Source organism: Vespa mandarinia, chromosome 1 (genome assembly GCF_050613455.1).
Source record: "Vespa mandarinia isolate Hongniang chromosome 1, ASM5061345v1, whole genome shotgun sequence".
Classification (NCBI taxonomy): Eukaryota; Metazoa; Arthropoda; class Insecta; order Hymenoptera; family Vespidae; genus Vespa; species Vespa mandarinia.
The window spans coordinates 6,517,501-6,534,002 of record NC_140810.1 but is presented as its reverse complement, the minus strand read 5'-3'; the positions used below and the strand labels follow the sequence as shown (position 1 = coordinate 6,534,002).

At 30.0% G+C, this 16,502-nt stretch overlaps 2 protein-coding genes across 3 annotated transcripts in view; both read right to left on the bottom strand.

Moving 5' to 3' along the window:
- LOC118447010 (uncharacterized) overlaps positions 1-16,502 on the bottom strand; it is a 41,765-nt gene that overhangs the window by 14,937 nt on the left and 10,326 nt on the right. The gene's annotated exons all lie outside the window — the stretch shown is intronic.
- LOC118447011 (calmodulin-lysine N-methyltransferase) overlaps positions 9,495-16,502 on the bottom strand; it is a 7,615-nt gene continuing 607 nt past the window's right edge. The window contains exons 1-3 of one of the 2 annotated variants that reach the window (XR_004839756.2): positions 16,112-16,502; positions 13,059-14,081; positions 9,495-12,973 (exon numbers count right to left, since the gene is read on the bottom strand). The exon at positions 16,112-16,502 is cut by the window's right edge and continues 607 nt beyond it. Coding sequence is in view for 1 of the 2 variants with exons in the window: in XM_035878351.2 (XP_035734244.1) it covers positions 13,722-14,081; positions 16,112-16,502 (751 nt within the window). In the remaining variant the exon portion in view is untranslated. Of the gene's footprint in view, positions 14,082-16,111 lie in introns of both variants that reach the window. The other variant, XM_035878351.2, reaches the window with a different exon arrangement.

The window sequence follows — 16,502 nt, the reverse complement described above, 5'->3', positions numbered from 1 at the left end:
AGCATGAATTGTAAATTAAAACAGTACGATCGAGTAAACGTTTTACAATTTAATTATATACATATAGTAATTTATTTTTATTATCACTGTTATCGAAGAAATAAAAGCAGTATATGAAATAATAAATAATATAATGAAATAATAAAATAATATAATAAATCGCGTATAAAATAGAAACGGTATATAAAATAAAAAAATTTTAAGCGTATATATAAAATAACCGATAAACTTTATAACAATGTAAAATAAGAGAAAAAAATATACAAATCGATCAGATTATAATCTGAAGAATCACGATAGGATACGCTTTACTTGTGTTACAGTTGATTGCTTCATTTCTTTTGAAAGAAAAACTTTCATCTTGTAACTTCTATAAAGTCACTATATATCTCTGACAATTGAACATATCATTTTTCACTACAAGAAATACTACACTCATAGACTCATCTTAATGGGTTATATATACCTAAAAGGTTCAAAAAAAATCATTTCATGATTTTTCTTTCTGTATGTAACTTATTTCGTTAATAAAAAGTCATTAAATATATGTAGTATTCTAAAGTATATTTTCCAACAAAAATATTAAAACAATCTTCTTGGAGTTATCAATGTTAAATCAAGCAAAGTCGTTTTTAGGGTATTATCAAAAAGAAAAAAAAAAAAAAAAAAAAAAAACAAAAAGCCCTTAAAGTATAATTAAAAATTTTCAACTTGAAGAAGCCGATTTTTAATATTTTCATTTAAAAAAGAAATATAAATGATTGAATTTACCATGCAATTTCCAATAAAAAGTTTCAGTAATATTTTTACTGATTAAAAAAGGAACTATGGCTCTTAAAAAAGTTTGTATGTCAATAAAAACTAAATAATGATATGAGAAATAATCGTGTCAAATTTCATTCAAATTGATTCAAATAAGTTTTCAAAATATCATTGACACCGATTTGAAAAACATAGTTTTGAGAGAACAGTGTTTAAAGTTTAAAGTGCATGTAATGTTGAACTCAGTAGAGTCAACTTCAAACGGTTGTAACTTTGTCAATTTTTGGAATTTTCTGATGAAATTTTCAGAAAATATTCTTAAAGGATAATACTAATATATATGTATCGAATAAAAATATTTTTGGAAAGTATTTTGTGAATTTCCTAGGTGTATGTAAATCCTTAAAAGACAATTTAAAGTACAAAGTATCTATGGAAAAACTAGTACATCATCTGAAGCAGCGTTTCTCAATCTATCGACCGCGTTTCAATATTGGACCACGTTAAATTTTTCTTTTTATATGTCAAAAAATGATAATTGTTACTTTGCGTCAAACCGAAGAAAGTTATTGAAAAGTAATTTGTAAGAAATTGTCCGAAAGTTTTCCAGGAATGTTCTTGCAAATTCGCAAGAATACCATAACAACCCTCTCTTTAATATAATATTTATATAAGATATTTAAATGTTGATCTAAACCACACTAAACTATGAACTATTAAATAATAGAATTATATAAATATATACATATATACGTGCATCCACACACACACACACACAAGTTCGCGCAAATTTGTATATCACGTATACATGTATAAATAGATAAATATGCATATTGCTATTTACATTTGTTTATTATATTACAATTACATCTGTTTATATATATATATATATATATATATATATATATATATGTTTATATATATATATATGTTTATATATATATATGTTTATATATATATATGTTTATATATATATATAAACATAAAATATACATAATAAATTTTTAAAGGTCGGTAAGATTAATTTCATTTTACAAATTATTAGGAATATTGGATCGAAATGAGAAAAATAATGATTTTCTTATAAAATCGAATTTTTATCGATATTCGTAAATCAACTGGCTTCTCGAAGATCTTGACGCAACGATAGATAAAAATTGATTTACTTGATAAAATGCGAAACAAGTAAACGTTTTCACAGTTCACACTATTTACATGGAAATTTTGTACAAGCGTTATCTGAGAATCGCTGCATCTCATGTATGAAATATCACGAAGAATTTTTGCAGGAGTTTTCGATCGTACATTGACTACATCGATAAGATATGCGCGAAGTTAAAAATATCTTGCCTTTTGTCAAACGTATGTATTTTTTTATATTGCATTGTAATAAAATAAAAGAAACAGTTTTAACGAATTCATCAATGATTAATAAAAGTAATTTTATTATAAAATTTTATATAAACGAGATTGTTTATATGTAATAAATTTTATCAAGGAAATTTTGAAGGATGTCCTCGGGAAACATTTATCAAATTTCCGTAACTTGTTAAAGTTCACCAGGGAAATCGCGTTGTTTACATTTCATATTGAAAAGTGCCAGAAAATTGGATCATGTTGCACTATTGATGATACGTTCTGGTCTATCAACATGTACGAAAAGAAATCGTTATCGCGCCGGTTGTTACTTTTTAAAAAAATTCTTTTCATATAGGTACATTATGTAATAAGACTATATTATCAGTTGGGTCGAGAGGAGGTCGACAATATCATAATACAGATGATATTATTCTCTCTGTCTGGGGGAGGAAAGGAGGAAGAAACCTGTTTATTATGCACATGCGCGACAATTCTTTCAATAAAATAAAGCAAGGATGCTAACTGACGTCCCCTAAATACACACTATTTGGAACATTTAGAAATTTATTAATTTAATTTAATATATTTTTTTAAATTTAAAGACAATATTTCTATTCTATTACTAAAATATATTATAGTCTTTCCTACGAGGATGGACAATTTTATTTAGAGTAATTCAGTGTAAGATAATCCTGCCATGATCCTAACGATTATTAATAAAACTTATGAACGGTATTCTTTGTTTATTTTCAATTAAGAAATTATGTAAGTTATTCATAATATAGACATGGAATATGTATTTGCAAAAATTTTCTGATTACTCTTTAAATCATAATTTATTAACGATTTACAAAAAAAAATAATAACTTTTCCTGAATACAGTGCACTAATATAATATTTGAAGGTCACGTTTATATTCCTACGATGAGAAATATAGAAATTAGAATTATTGAAAAAAAAAACAAGTAAATTATTACTCCACGATTTTCAAGTTAGATAGATTTTTTGATCGATCAGGGTCATCAACTGGGATAATTGACCTATCACAAAATTATATGTTGTTACATCCTTACGATATAAATCTGACTGCTTACGACAATGATGGATTTTTATTCTTTGCATTAATCATTTTTAATGGCGAATGTCTATTATGCGCTTTCTTAAATGAAGAATAACAATCGGAACAACATGTGGCTCATATAATTGAAGAAGATACGAAGAAAAATAAAGAACCAAAATCTGGCTCAGCTGGTTCTTCGCAAGCTATTAATAAAAAGAGATCCTTGACAAACACGCCAGACACAATGCTTTTAATTTAATCTCCAATACGTCATCAGGTGTAGTTCAACGAATTAGAAGACATAGGAAACTGAATAGTTTCAAGCGCCAAAGTAACAAAATGTGTTAAAAATTCCGCCAAATCGAAACGTAAAAATGTTATGAAAGATCCATTTTCGAATGTAAATTTTTCGAATTTTGCAATCCAAAAGTCCAAAAGTTTTGAGGAAGAAAATAATGCTGAATGCGTCGGATATAGGAAGTAGTATTCCTAAAGAAGATCACTAAATTCGATGTATGAGATACATTAAGTGGTTTCACAAAGGATGTTCAACACTTTTAAATTTGTGATCCTTGTGGTGAAGTTATGTTCGAATAATAACTTTTTCTCTTATTTTGTACAAAACCTTCTTGTTTTTTACCTGAGCCATGACACTTTGAATCACGTGTCATTTCATATTACAGTCTAAGTGAGATGGCCTTGTGCATCGAAAATGAAATTTCTTTTTTTTTTTTAAATCTAGGATTATTTTTTTAATTTATCTTGATATTATAATTTCTCTATGCATCTATTTTTACAGATATATTTTTCTGCTTTGAAGATAGATTAAATATAGAATGTACTGAAGTTTAAAAAAAAAAAAGAGTGAATCATTATTTCCTGACTTATCTTATATTCTTTATCCTTTATTATCATTATATAATGTATCCTACTTCTATTTACATCTACAATGGTTATATAATTTAATTTTGTATTTAACCATCTGCGCATAACACCTTGCATATAATGGATAAAGTAAATAACTTTTTGGTGACCTAACTTCATCAATGACCCTTCCACTTATGGAGACTGGCAATATAGTCTTATTACATACATCATTTTTTCCAAGATCCCATGACACAAACTCCTAGTTAATTTAAATTTCAATTACAAATTATTACATTTTTCCTCGGCCTTATAAACTTTAAATTATATTTTGCGCTTCTAGAGAATTAATATTTTTGAGTAAAAAACGAAGGAAATAAAAAGATTGATATATCAATATAAACTTGATCCTTGAAGACTATCCTTCGTAGATTAAAGTTCCTTTAACTTCGTTCCTTTTTAACAAGACCCTACAATTAAGATTTAATTCGAATCCATTGGAGTTTTCATCAAAACCTCTCATAGATTAATATAACGAGATTGCAGTAACATGATCGAGTGGATTTAAATTGCGCATGGTTTGTCTCCGTAAACAACAGAACGGTATTATTCGAGTTGACCATTTCTATCTTGTGAATTAGCGAAACGTTATAATAATGTAAAATACCAGAAGCAATATAAATCTACATACATGGATATGTATATATGTTTGTTCATTTGCATTATACATGGATGTTGTTATTCACATATGTATACATACATATATTATATATATCTATCGTTATATTTAACGTATTTAAATATTCACATAAATAATTTCCCGTAAATGTAATTACGTATATATTATAGATTTTCCCAATTTTTACATGTCACATGAATTTGATTTTAGAAATGTACTTAAAATACTATATATAATATGTGTATATAAATATATATATACATATATATTAGAGACAGTTTAGATGTGACCTAGTAGCAATATTTTTCGGACGAAGAGAAGAATTTACATAAAGAACGTTAGGAAAACGGTCGAGGATGGAAAAGATTTATGTGATCGAGCAAAGGTGCAACCTCTTCTTCCACGAAATCGAAACCAGCCGCGTTCGCTTTTCCTCGTATTTGCATAATCGATTGTCAAACCCCTGCCTGAATCTTCAGGTAATGTCGAAAGGTATCTGTTACGATCGTTCGACCTCTTTTCTAGATCGAAATAGATGCGAATCTAATCATCATGATTTGTCTGCACGCACAGGCATTTTGCATTTTCCTTTCTCTTTTAAGAAAACGTTTATATTTATTCTATTCGATCGAACTGAAGAATAAAAGGTAATCTGTTAAATCGAATATTTAATTAAAATATTTGAACGTCCATTCGAAAAATATCTTGTCATGGGACGATAAATAATTCAACAATAATTATACTTTTCCTTGTTTTTTTTTTTTTTTTTTTTTTTTTTTTTTCCTTAACGACATTATCAATGCAAACATAAAAAGTCCAACACATGACGAATGACTTTCGACATTTCCTTTAACATTATTCATTCATAACCCGAATTAAATGACGTACATGTAAAAACAATTGATCTTACAATTTCATTATTGAATTCTTTCTTTCTCTTTCTCTTTTATATTCATGAGAGAAAGAAGGAAAAAAAAAAAAGTAAAGAAGTCCCTTGCCAATAGTCGATAAAATGGTTCTAAAAAAAACTATCAAAGGTATTAGATTTATCGTAGGAATCAGATAAATGAAACGAAATTGGATACGTGCATGGATGAGAAATAATGGAAGGGTCGTTCAGAATGAACAATTTTGTCGATCCTTCGACAAAAGCTCCGATCGACGAGAAGACGAAACAAAAACAGTCGTAAAATAATCACGACCTTCCATGCCGATCTACGAAGAGACCCCTCACGATCGACTCATGTTATTTCTGGAAAATTTCCCGCTCGGCCGAACGTTTACAAGAGTATGGGAGTTTAAACGGGTTCGATGTCAAGATAAATATTATCAACACGTGGCGCGCTCCCTAAATCACGCCGCGAGACGTCGATCTCGATCGTCAAACGAGAAACTCCAAGTTACTCGACCTGCTTTTCTCGAACAATTTGCATAGCAAAACGATTGTCAGGCGCTTTTACACTTCTAGTCTAAAGAATTTCACTATCCTAATGTTCAGATCATTTTCAGATCAGAACACGTTCTATCGGCACGATTTTATCTGTTAGTTGACTAGTACCTTTCGTGATGATGTTCCAATCTCACGATATTATCTCAAAAAAAAAAAAAAAAAAAAAAAAACAATATAAACCAACTATACATAAAATAAAATCCAACGTTTTTGCCCGATTGTGATCTCTGTCGGACGTATGAATACATTGTAGTTTTAAATTGTATAATCGATCGTGTTCCATCGAAAAAGAATTAGATTATTTTCTTCGCGTTTTATATATTTAATACATATCTCTTCTATAAATATATAATGTAAAACACAAAGAATATATATATATATATATATATCATATATACGTAAAATATTATAACTATATTCGTTTTTAGAGAAAGATTTGAATCAAGATATACATTAAGATTTATTTTCATTTTCATTGTTCACATTCATTCATTGATCATTCTCATCGCCTAATTGTTAACTTCTTTATAGCCAAGGGCTCACATATTTCCATCGACATCTTTATTTAGGATGTTGTACATTATACTACGTAGTACTGTTTATACGCAAGAGACGTTGTAAAAGATGGTCGTTAAAAGCTCGAATCCGTCGGCCATAAAATTTCTCCCTTGTCTTGTTTAACGTTTCACGTTCAGTATTCGCTAAGAAAGTTTCAAATCTGCGTTTTGTGTCTCGCATTATGAGAATAATATCCCTCGCAAATTTTTTCACAGAAAAACGTCTACACCAGATTAAGAATATCTCTTCGACATTTTATACTCTTTCCATTTGTTCGTTGTAATACATTTAGAAAAAAGATAATGATAACTATTAGAAAATTGTTTCCGATATTTAACAGTATCCTTAAAAATTTATATTATTTTTCTTTAGGGTTTACGACGAGAAATTGACTGCTTTCTTTTTTTTCATATTCGAAAAAAAAAAAATTGAAGTATTCAGAAATCGTTTCTGATGTTACGCAACGTCGTTAAAAGTGTACATTTATTTTTCCACGAATTACAACAGGAAGAAGGTCATATAACTAAAAGGATCTCATAGTATTTTCTGACCAACAGGCATGGAGATGCACTTGTCGCAAATGGACCGCATAAGAGGACTTATCGGTTAAAGCTCTACACTTTTCGGAGAACCTTTCCATTTTCAACGAAAAGCTTATAATACTTTCAAGAAGAATTCATAGAATAAGATAATACTACTGTGAGGCCGATTCAATAAAATCCAATCGCCACAGGTAGAGTTTAAATTGACTGGGTGGTAATCGAATAAAAATGCGAGATCATAAAATTAAGTTTTCTTTTTTTTTACATTCTCGATTTTAGCTTCGACATCGATTATCTTTCAAATCAAATCATTAAAAATCAAACTATATTAGTATCTTTATATTTTATTTTTATTTAATCCTCCTTTAATGCATGATTTATTATCTTTAGTAGACTTTTGACAAAATAAATTTATTCTAGCATTTATATAAATATTAAAACGAAAATAATGATAAAACTATATTATCATTTCATTTGAGAGATTTAAAGAAAAATATAATTACATGTACATTACATGGCACATTAAACATTAATATGTTGTAATTTTGCACATGCATTTAAGGTTTAATGTATATAGCGCATGACTTGCGTAAAAATTTATAGTCAAATATCAATATTATATAAAATCAGAACGAACGCTGATAAGATCTTCGTTATACATACGTTTGTTTTTGTATAAACGATCGTTGTTAATTATAAGGTACATCGTTGTACATACACAATATGTCAATGTTAAGCACGACATGTTGCCTTGTGCTGCGTTGTGTTACTGAATAAACAACGTATGGTATACTTACAGGCAGTAATAAATTTCTAACATATACCCTCATTAATGATACTCAATTAAGAGAAAGGGTATACCAAGGATACACCATATAAACTCGTAGTTAGTAAATTTCTTTTTTCCTTTCTATCGAAAGAATAATCGAGAATCACTAGAAATATAATAATAATAATAATAATAATAATAATAATAATAATAATAATAATAATAATAATAATAATAATAATAATAACAACAGTAATAATGATACAGAAAATCTCTCAAAGAAGTGAACTAAATATTGTTAAAAAATTTCAAGAAAAGTATTAATTAATTATAGGAATATTATATTTTTATTTTATCATTTTCAAGGACTCGAGTTCAAGTGATTTTCCTTTTTACTTTTTATCAGAATCTTATCACAACTTTTATAAGTCTACCTTCAATCTGGCAATAACTTCGAATCAAATTCTGAATTTGCATGGTAGTTGGAATTTAGATTTAAACGACAATTTTATTTCTTTTTCTTTCGTTCTTTTTCATAAACATATCGCGTGTGGATAAATGGATAAATGTAGTGAGTGTATAGAAGTTGACTATACAATTTTCTTCGATATCCATCCCTTTTTCTCATCCCTTTTTATTTTCTCTGAAATCGTTTAACTCGGTCACGAAAAGCAGATGTTAATCGAAACCATTATCATTCGTCAAAAAGCTTTCATTTCTTTTTGTTGTATTTTATGGAAAATCGACGAATAATTCACAAAGGAATAAACGCTTTTGAATGAAATTTTTAGATATGAACAATTTTTATTTCATTCTTATAAAATTTCTTAATTAAAGTATTCTTAATTAAAGCAGAGAGTCCGATAGCAGTTTCATAAAAAGTTTTATATTAATCTCCAACGTGCGAGCACTTTTAAAGTTTCTCGTGAACGATCAAAAAGTATTTTGGATTTGTTCAAAACTCGGAATGAGATAAAATAATGAGAGAAAAAAGATAAAAGATTTATATTATAAGAAGTCGAACGTAGAAATAAATACAATTGTTAGACGCATAGTAATTAATTATTGGCGCTGCAAAATATATTATAAAATGGAAATACTGAAATATTGTACATCATTAAAGTTCATCACTAGGTATTAAGAAAAACTAGGAAAAGGATGAGATGAGTATAAAAAAAAAAATAAACTCGTGCCACATTGAGGGCGTGTTAATTAATTAAAAGAAAAAATGTAATTTAAAATGTAAATTCTATTTAGATGATTTTATCATAAGAATTCTCACGTGGGAAACGATTTATCGATAATTAAATATTTTTCTTTATCATCGTAATTTTACGTTTTATTTATTTGTCTGATCTATTAAACGATTATATTATTATTTCAAATTATATTCTCATTCAATATATTATTAGACTGTCATATTAAAATATAATTTTTATATATCCTGGTTATATTTTCTTTATTATACATTATAATATATCAATTAAATAAAAATATCTTCTATATTATCATTAATTATTCATTAAAATCATTATGTTTTGTACATGTAATATCACCTTCACTATTATCACAATCTCGATGTTCCCATTTAACCAGTTTACAATTTATTTGAGTCTTGTGGATCACTATAAAACGTAGTTATTAAAGGGAACGTTTTGAGCTCGGTAAAGAACCGGAAGTACGGGCGCAAGGTCGAGATGAACGTCTCTTAAAATGTCTCTTCGAGACGCGGCACCTGACACGATCTAACCTAGTGCTAGAAAGCTCGCCGGCACTCGAGATTGCGTCAGGTCCTGGCAAACGTGCCGAAAGAGATAAAGCGATGGCCGGTGCTCTTGCCGATATCTCTTCGTTCTAGCTTCTTTCAACGAGATAAAGACACTTAACTCCTGGCTCAACTCTTTCAATTTCAATCGCTTTTAAGTCTACGTTCGAATCGACGACTCTTCGATTTTATTCTTAATGCATTTAGCCTCGATTTAATCCTTAAATGTATATAATCGCAGAAATAAAATATATTAATCCATTTATTACAAGTTTGCTTTTTATTCAATTTTGTACAAAAAAACATTATGATATCTATAATTATTTTTTCGCTTTAATATTTTCTTCATATAGTTGGTATATACATATATATTCTTTTTTTTTTCTGTAAAATTTCTACAACAATAAATCACGCATTAAAGGGTTAATCATTAATTCTAATTCTAGGTTTAATTCTAATTCGAATATAGAAAAGTTATGTTAGTGGAATGAGATACGTTTTAGTTGGGTAGATTCAGAAATATTTTACGCAGTCAATAATTGAAAATATTTTATTATTCGAGAAAATCTCTAATATATGATATAACCGCAAATATATATATATATATATATATATATATATATATATATATACACATGTATTGTATAATAGACGCTGTTTGTGGATACATAGGTACGTGATAATGGAAGTTTGGTAGTCTTGACTAGACTTAACTAGATTGGTCCTTCGAGGTAACGACGTTGGAGTTGGAAAGGCATAAGATATAGGAAAAGAAGAAACGATTAGGATTAGGGTCAGATTAGACCATTTCAACGAACGACTTTTTACTTAATTATCTTTTCTGTCTCTAAAAGGCTTGCTCGAACTATACAAACTTTCTTTACCTTTCGTTCAAACAATTTTTTTTCTTTTACGACAAACACATCCTCGAACATTCGAATATTTTTCTTTTACTTCGTAAAATAAATCAATATAATAAAAAAGTCTCTCAACATCCATTCTTACCGTTTTTATGCTTCTACGCTTGTATCTTAATAACTAGAATAGGAATATGTCGACTCTGACTCTGTTCGTATTATAATTAATATAATAATTGTTTTGTAATAAGAATATTGAAATGGAAAACTATTCATACAATGTTGCATACATTTTTTAATGTTGTTATTAATAAAATATTACTGCCTTTTATTCCCTTTGCGAGCAATTTCTTATTTTTCTGACTATTTAATAATATGTAATAATATATAACAATATTAGAGAGAACGTTACAAGTACGAAACTCGCATATAATACTTATATAATAATAAGTAAGCAATTTGCATATTAAAATTTGTAATCATGATCGAATATGTATATTGTATTCTTCGATATATTATTTATCAGCTATTTCTATAAATAGTAGCTAAAAAATTCTCTAAATTTCTCGCTTTATGAAAGTTCGAAAAATTTTAAAGGAGACTCTTTATAAGAGCTTTGGACCCTCAATCATTTTAAACAACCCTAAATCATTTGTTTCATTTCTTACAAAAAATATCAGATAATAAATTAATAAAATTTGTTTAAACTTTATCAAGACAAAAATACATATAAGATAAAATGTTCATTCGCTCGAATAAAAATAATGAATCATTAGATTGCACAATAAAATGATAATGAAAACAATATTAAATCTATCTTTAAACAGAATTAAATATATAAAACATAAAATTAGAATCAAAACGATATACAACGAATCATCGACTATATAGATAAATTAAATAAATACTTATATACATATGTAGATAGTGATATTTGTGATAATATGTCAAGCAAAATAGAGGAATATATTTTGTCGAGTTTGATCGATGTAGGATCGCGATGGGGTCGACTTATCGTTTCTGGCCATTCAGTATCTGGCGTTCTTTTTTCTCTCCCCAACTTTCTCTATCATTATTCACCATCGCAACAACGTTATTTCAACGTTTTCTGGTTAACGACAGTAGTCAAGTCACCGTGGTTTTGGCCTTTTAAATCTTGTTCGTTCGACCGTGAAAGATGTCGAGAGTAAAGGAGCAACGATTGCTTTGTCAGCTCGATCAAGTCGATCGAAGGATCGTTTTTTCTTTTTTTTTTATCCCTTTCGCACGTTCCTTCGGTTTCCTCCAATTCCCCAAAAAGGATGATAATCGAGCGAAAAGCATAGAATGAGGTGAACTAAATCGATCCTCCGAAAGTATTCTCGCTCGTATTTATTTTCAGTACTGGCCGTCAACCGCATCCGGACATTCCTTTTATTTCTTTCATCAACGTAACGTTGATCTTTTCTATCAAAAATGCGATAACGAATGAGCAATCTCAAGTATCGACGATGAGATAATATAGTAAACACAATATCGCTGACTTTTTCGAAAATTCTTCAGACAAAAGCAAGGGAGAGAAAAAAGAGAGGAAGAGAGAGAGAGAGAAAATTTACCCTATGATCATCCACATTGTCAACGGAGAGTATAGACTTCATATAAGGGTGGTTAAAGAACTCTTCCCCTTTCTTTCTCTCCCTCTCTCCCTGACCCCTCTCTCTTTTAGATAGAATCGCTTTCAAAGACTCTTGATCAGTGAGTAGACACACGTTATTCCGTAATGGTGCGTGAAAATAAAGGGAGACCATGTTAAACTTGAATAACCGCGATCCATGTGAACCCTCGACTTATTATTTCCTCGATTCGATGACATCGTTTTTTTTTCTTTTTTTTTTTATCTTTTTTTTTTTTAATAAATAAATTTCAATAACGAAAGATCGTTAATGAGATTTTACTAAAAAAAAAAAAAAAAAAAGGAAGAAAAAGAGAAATCAGAGAAATGTCATTAACGATGTAAACTTTGTATAAAGATGTTTTGTTTTGTTGGTTTTTGTCTTTTCTTTTTTTTTTTTAATCTTCAAAGAAATTTGCAAACAAATAAATAAGAATTTAATAAAATTTTATGTATTTTTTTTCTCGCCGTTCAACACCCCACACACAGTGTCATCAACACATTTATTCAAATCTTATACGTACGTTATACAGAAACTTGTCAGCACACACGCACACACAATTACAGTCACAGAATGGGATATCGGAGCACTGACTTTTTCGTTCTATGAAAAATCAGGTACGTTGAATACGATTCTCTCAATGATCTCCCAAACTCCTTTTAAACAATGGAAAAAAGTTATTTTATAGAATTAACTAATTACTTTTTAATATTTTCTCATTTAAATAGGATTAAATGTTACCTTTGTTGTATAAATATTATACTTAGGATCCACGTGCACTCTCGTATACGAACGAGATGCATTTTCGAGCATAATGAAAATGGCCTTTAGTAGGTAACTTGGAGAAAGAGAGAGTGAGAGAGAGAGAGAAAGAGAGAAAGAGAGAAAGAGAGAGAGAGAGAAAGAGAGAGAGAGAAAGAGAGAGAGAGAGAGAGAGAAAGAGAAAGATAGAGAATAGTATTCCAAGAACATCTTCAACGTCGTCTAAGTCTTAAGATGATGCTAGGAAGCCGATGGAGCATCGTCAATTTGGCTAACGCGTTATTAACGCTGAACAACGATGCCATTCGGTTTTACGCGTTTCTCCGTGCTACGAAAACTTTCTCTCGAGTTTCTACTCGAAAATCCAAACGATTCGACAGAGTACTCTTCGAATGTAATTTTCGATGATCGTCGTTGAACTTTGAACTCTTTAACAGTTTTCTCATTATTCACCATTCGTTTGCCGTTGTCATAAAATATAAACAACGTTCGTTTATCTCAATAGATCTTGACTTGAAAAACAACTTCAACGAAATACTGAGAAAAAAGACATTTTGTTTGAAGAGTAAAAAAGAGATTTCATTCGCTGATACTCTCGTCAAGGTCATCTTCGTCGTCCTCTTCATCCCCAATGGATCTCGATCATCCCGGTGGTGTCTTTTTCTGCTTGCTGAGCTCCAGGAGAACAGGATAATGCAAATCGGCTGAATATTCCTGGCTCTGATCCAAGAGTTCCAGATGTCTCGACCAGACCTCGCTGTCGTATCGTTCGGTCTGCCTGGCTATGAAACTACGTTTGATCGCGGCTTCGGCGAATTTCTGAAACGTCGTTCCACGTCTAGGTGCTATCACCAGGGCCACACCGTCGTCAGCAAGCCAACCATAAATCGTTTCGACCAGGTCAAGCCTGGCATCGTCGAAGAAAAGACAATCTGCGCAGAGGATCACGTCGTAAGACCTTTTCTTGCTTGGTAGATCATCCTCCTCCTCGATGATGCGTGCCTGATAAAAATGGATCAAAGAAAAAAAGAAAAAATCTCGAAAATAAACGATAATTTCGAAAAACTCAATAAACGACAGGAACGTTACGTGCTATCGAATTTTATTGATATTCGTACAATCGAACGAATATCGAAGTATAAAAGAGACGATTCTTTGAAAGAACGTTTGAGTATCTGCATATATCTAAAACCATTCGATGAAAACGCTAGACCTTTTCAATCGGATCTATGTAATATTGACGAAACATTTATAAGCGGACAGAGTAAATGTTAATTTGTACATCTAAAACTCGATAGTCTGGTGAGAACAGATTAGATGATAAACTTTGAGATTTCTCCGAGGAACTATCCAAGATAAAAAGAAATAAATAAATGAACGAAGAGTATTTTTTATCGCCATCTTAAAGATACCATTTTCACAGATAAAAGCTATTAATTATTCTATCCTTATGAGTCGATGTGTAATTTTGTTAAAAATATATTCTTCAAATTAAAAAAAAAAAAAAAAAAAAAAAAGAAAAAAGGGAAAAAAATGCTAGGAAGAAGACGTAGAATGAAAAAGCCGTCGATTTGATGAATAGACTCGATACTCGACATTGTCACGAATGTATTCTTCGAAAAAAAAAATAAAAATTGAATAAAAGAAAAAAAAAGGAAAGAGGCTAAACGTTAAGTACAACCGGAAATACGAGGAGAGAGCTCGGTACGATCTACACAGGAAGTCGAACTAAAGTCTAGCCGGAAACATTGGAATGGTGCATCATCCACATAGCTATTCACGCGCGTTCCGTCTGGTCTGTGATAGAGAAAACGACCCGGAAGTTCTGTACAAGATTTAGTATCCACGAATGAGCCGAACTTATAAAAGCTTCGTAAACTATCGATTCGCATAATAGAACAAACGTTTTTCGACTTGCTTGTTAACGGAATAACGTTATTATTAATTCGAACGATAAATGTGTATTTCCACGAACAAATTGATCGTATTATTATTAACTAAAATATAATCACTAAATAAATGGATAAAATACAAATGCAAATAAAAAGGATTATTAAAATTCTACCAAATGAATATAGATTAGCCTTCTTAAACCCATCGTATAAATTAATTATAAATTTTGTAAATATATATACGAAATATAAATAAATATATATATATATATATATATATATATATATATATTGTTCATAAATATTTTATTATAATATATATTTCTATTTTTATATATGATATATATTTTTATTTTTATTTTTACTATAAAATTTCCTTGTTTCGTTCCTCGGAGCTCTTCGTTATTTTTTTATCGAACGAGGTACGATGTTCGAAATGATTCATCGAACGTGACGGGGAATGCATTACGTCGGGTCTTATACGAAATTGGTATGCGCATTGTCGAAGACAAGGGTGCACTTGACATTGTCGATGCCGATCACGTTAACATCGGTCAGAATGGCACACAACGAATCGCGTTATTCGGCCACGAGGGCATCGACCATGCGTTTCGAAATTTATTTGCTCTCTAATACTATGATCCATGTTGGAACAATTGCCGTGGACGTTCGATTAGAAGGCAAGAAAATATATTAATTCAAAATTATTAAAAAAAAATCAATAAAATTGTTTCAAAAATAAGAATATAGACATGCATGGGACTAGAAGACAACAAAAAAATATCATTTAAAAATTATACAAAAGAAAAACTACATAAAATATAGAATAATAGATAGGATAAGAAGATAAAGTATCATTGAGAAATAATGTAAATAAATGCATAATAGAATAGCGTTTAAATTAAAAAAAAAAAAATAAAAGAACAAATATGAGTATATCGTTATCGAAACGATATCGTGATTGACTTTATGAGCGACTTTACGATCGACATATATCAAATAATCGGTCTTACTAATGTAAGAGAAATCGATTCAATCGAGATCAATAAAACTAAACGTATTGATCGTCGTAAAACTTTACGTAGTTCGATCGGAATGATCTCGAAAATTCGTAGCACCCTTTCGAGAGAAGATAATCACCTTTCGATTGCAATTGTTTGCGATAGCTTGCCTAAGAGCTCGTGCAGCCCTTGCCCATTGAAGAACCCCACACTCGACAAAATCAGCCATGTCGTTCCTCAGGACGATGCAACGAACGTTATCGACGCTGGTAACGTTGCCGTCGGTGAGCGTGACTGCACTGGGATTGCAGTATTTTGCAACGAGGATACCAGCAAGACAACTCATCCCACCACCAAGCTCGAGAACGCTTCTGTTTCGACAAATATCACGATTTTTTAGCAGATAATAAGCGAGACACTCCTCGGATGGCCAAACGCATACATTCCCAGTATTATTGAATCCAATCAGTTCATTCGCAGTAAAATTCTTGTTTATCCTTCGTATCTGAACTTCAAAGAGTTCGTTCTCC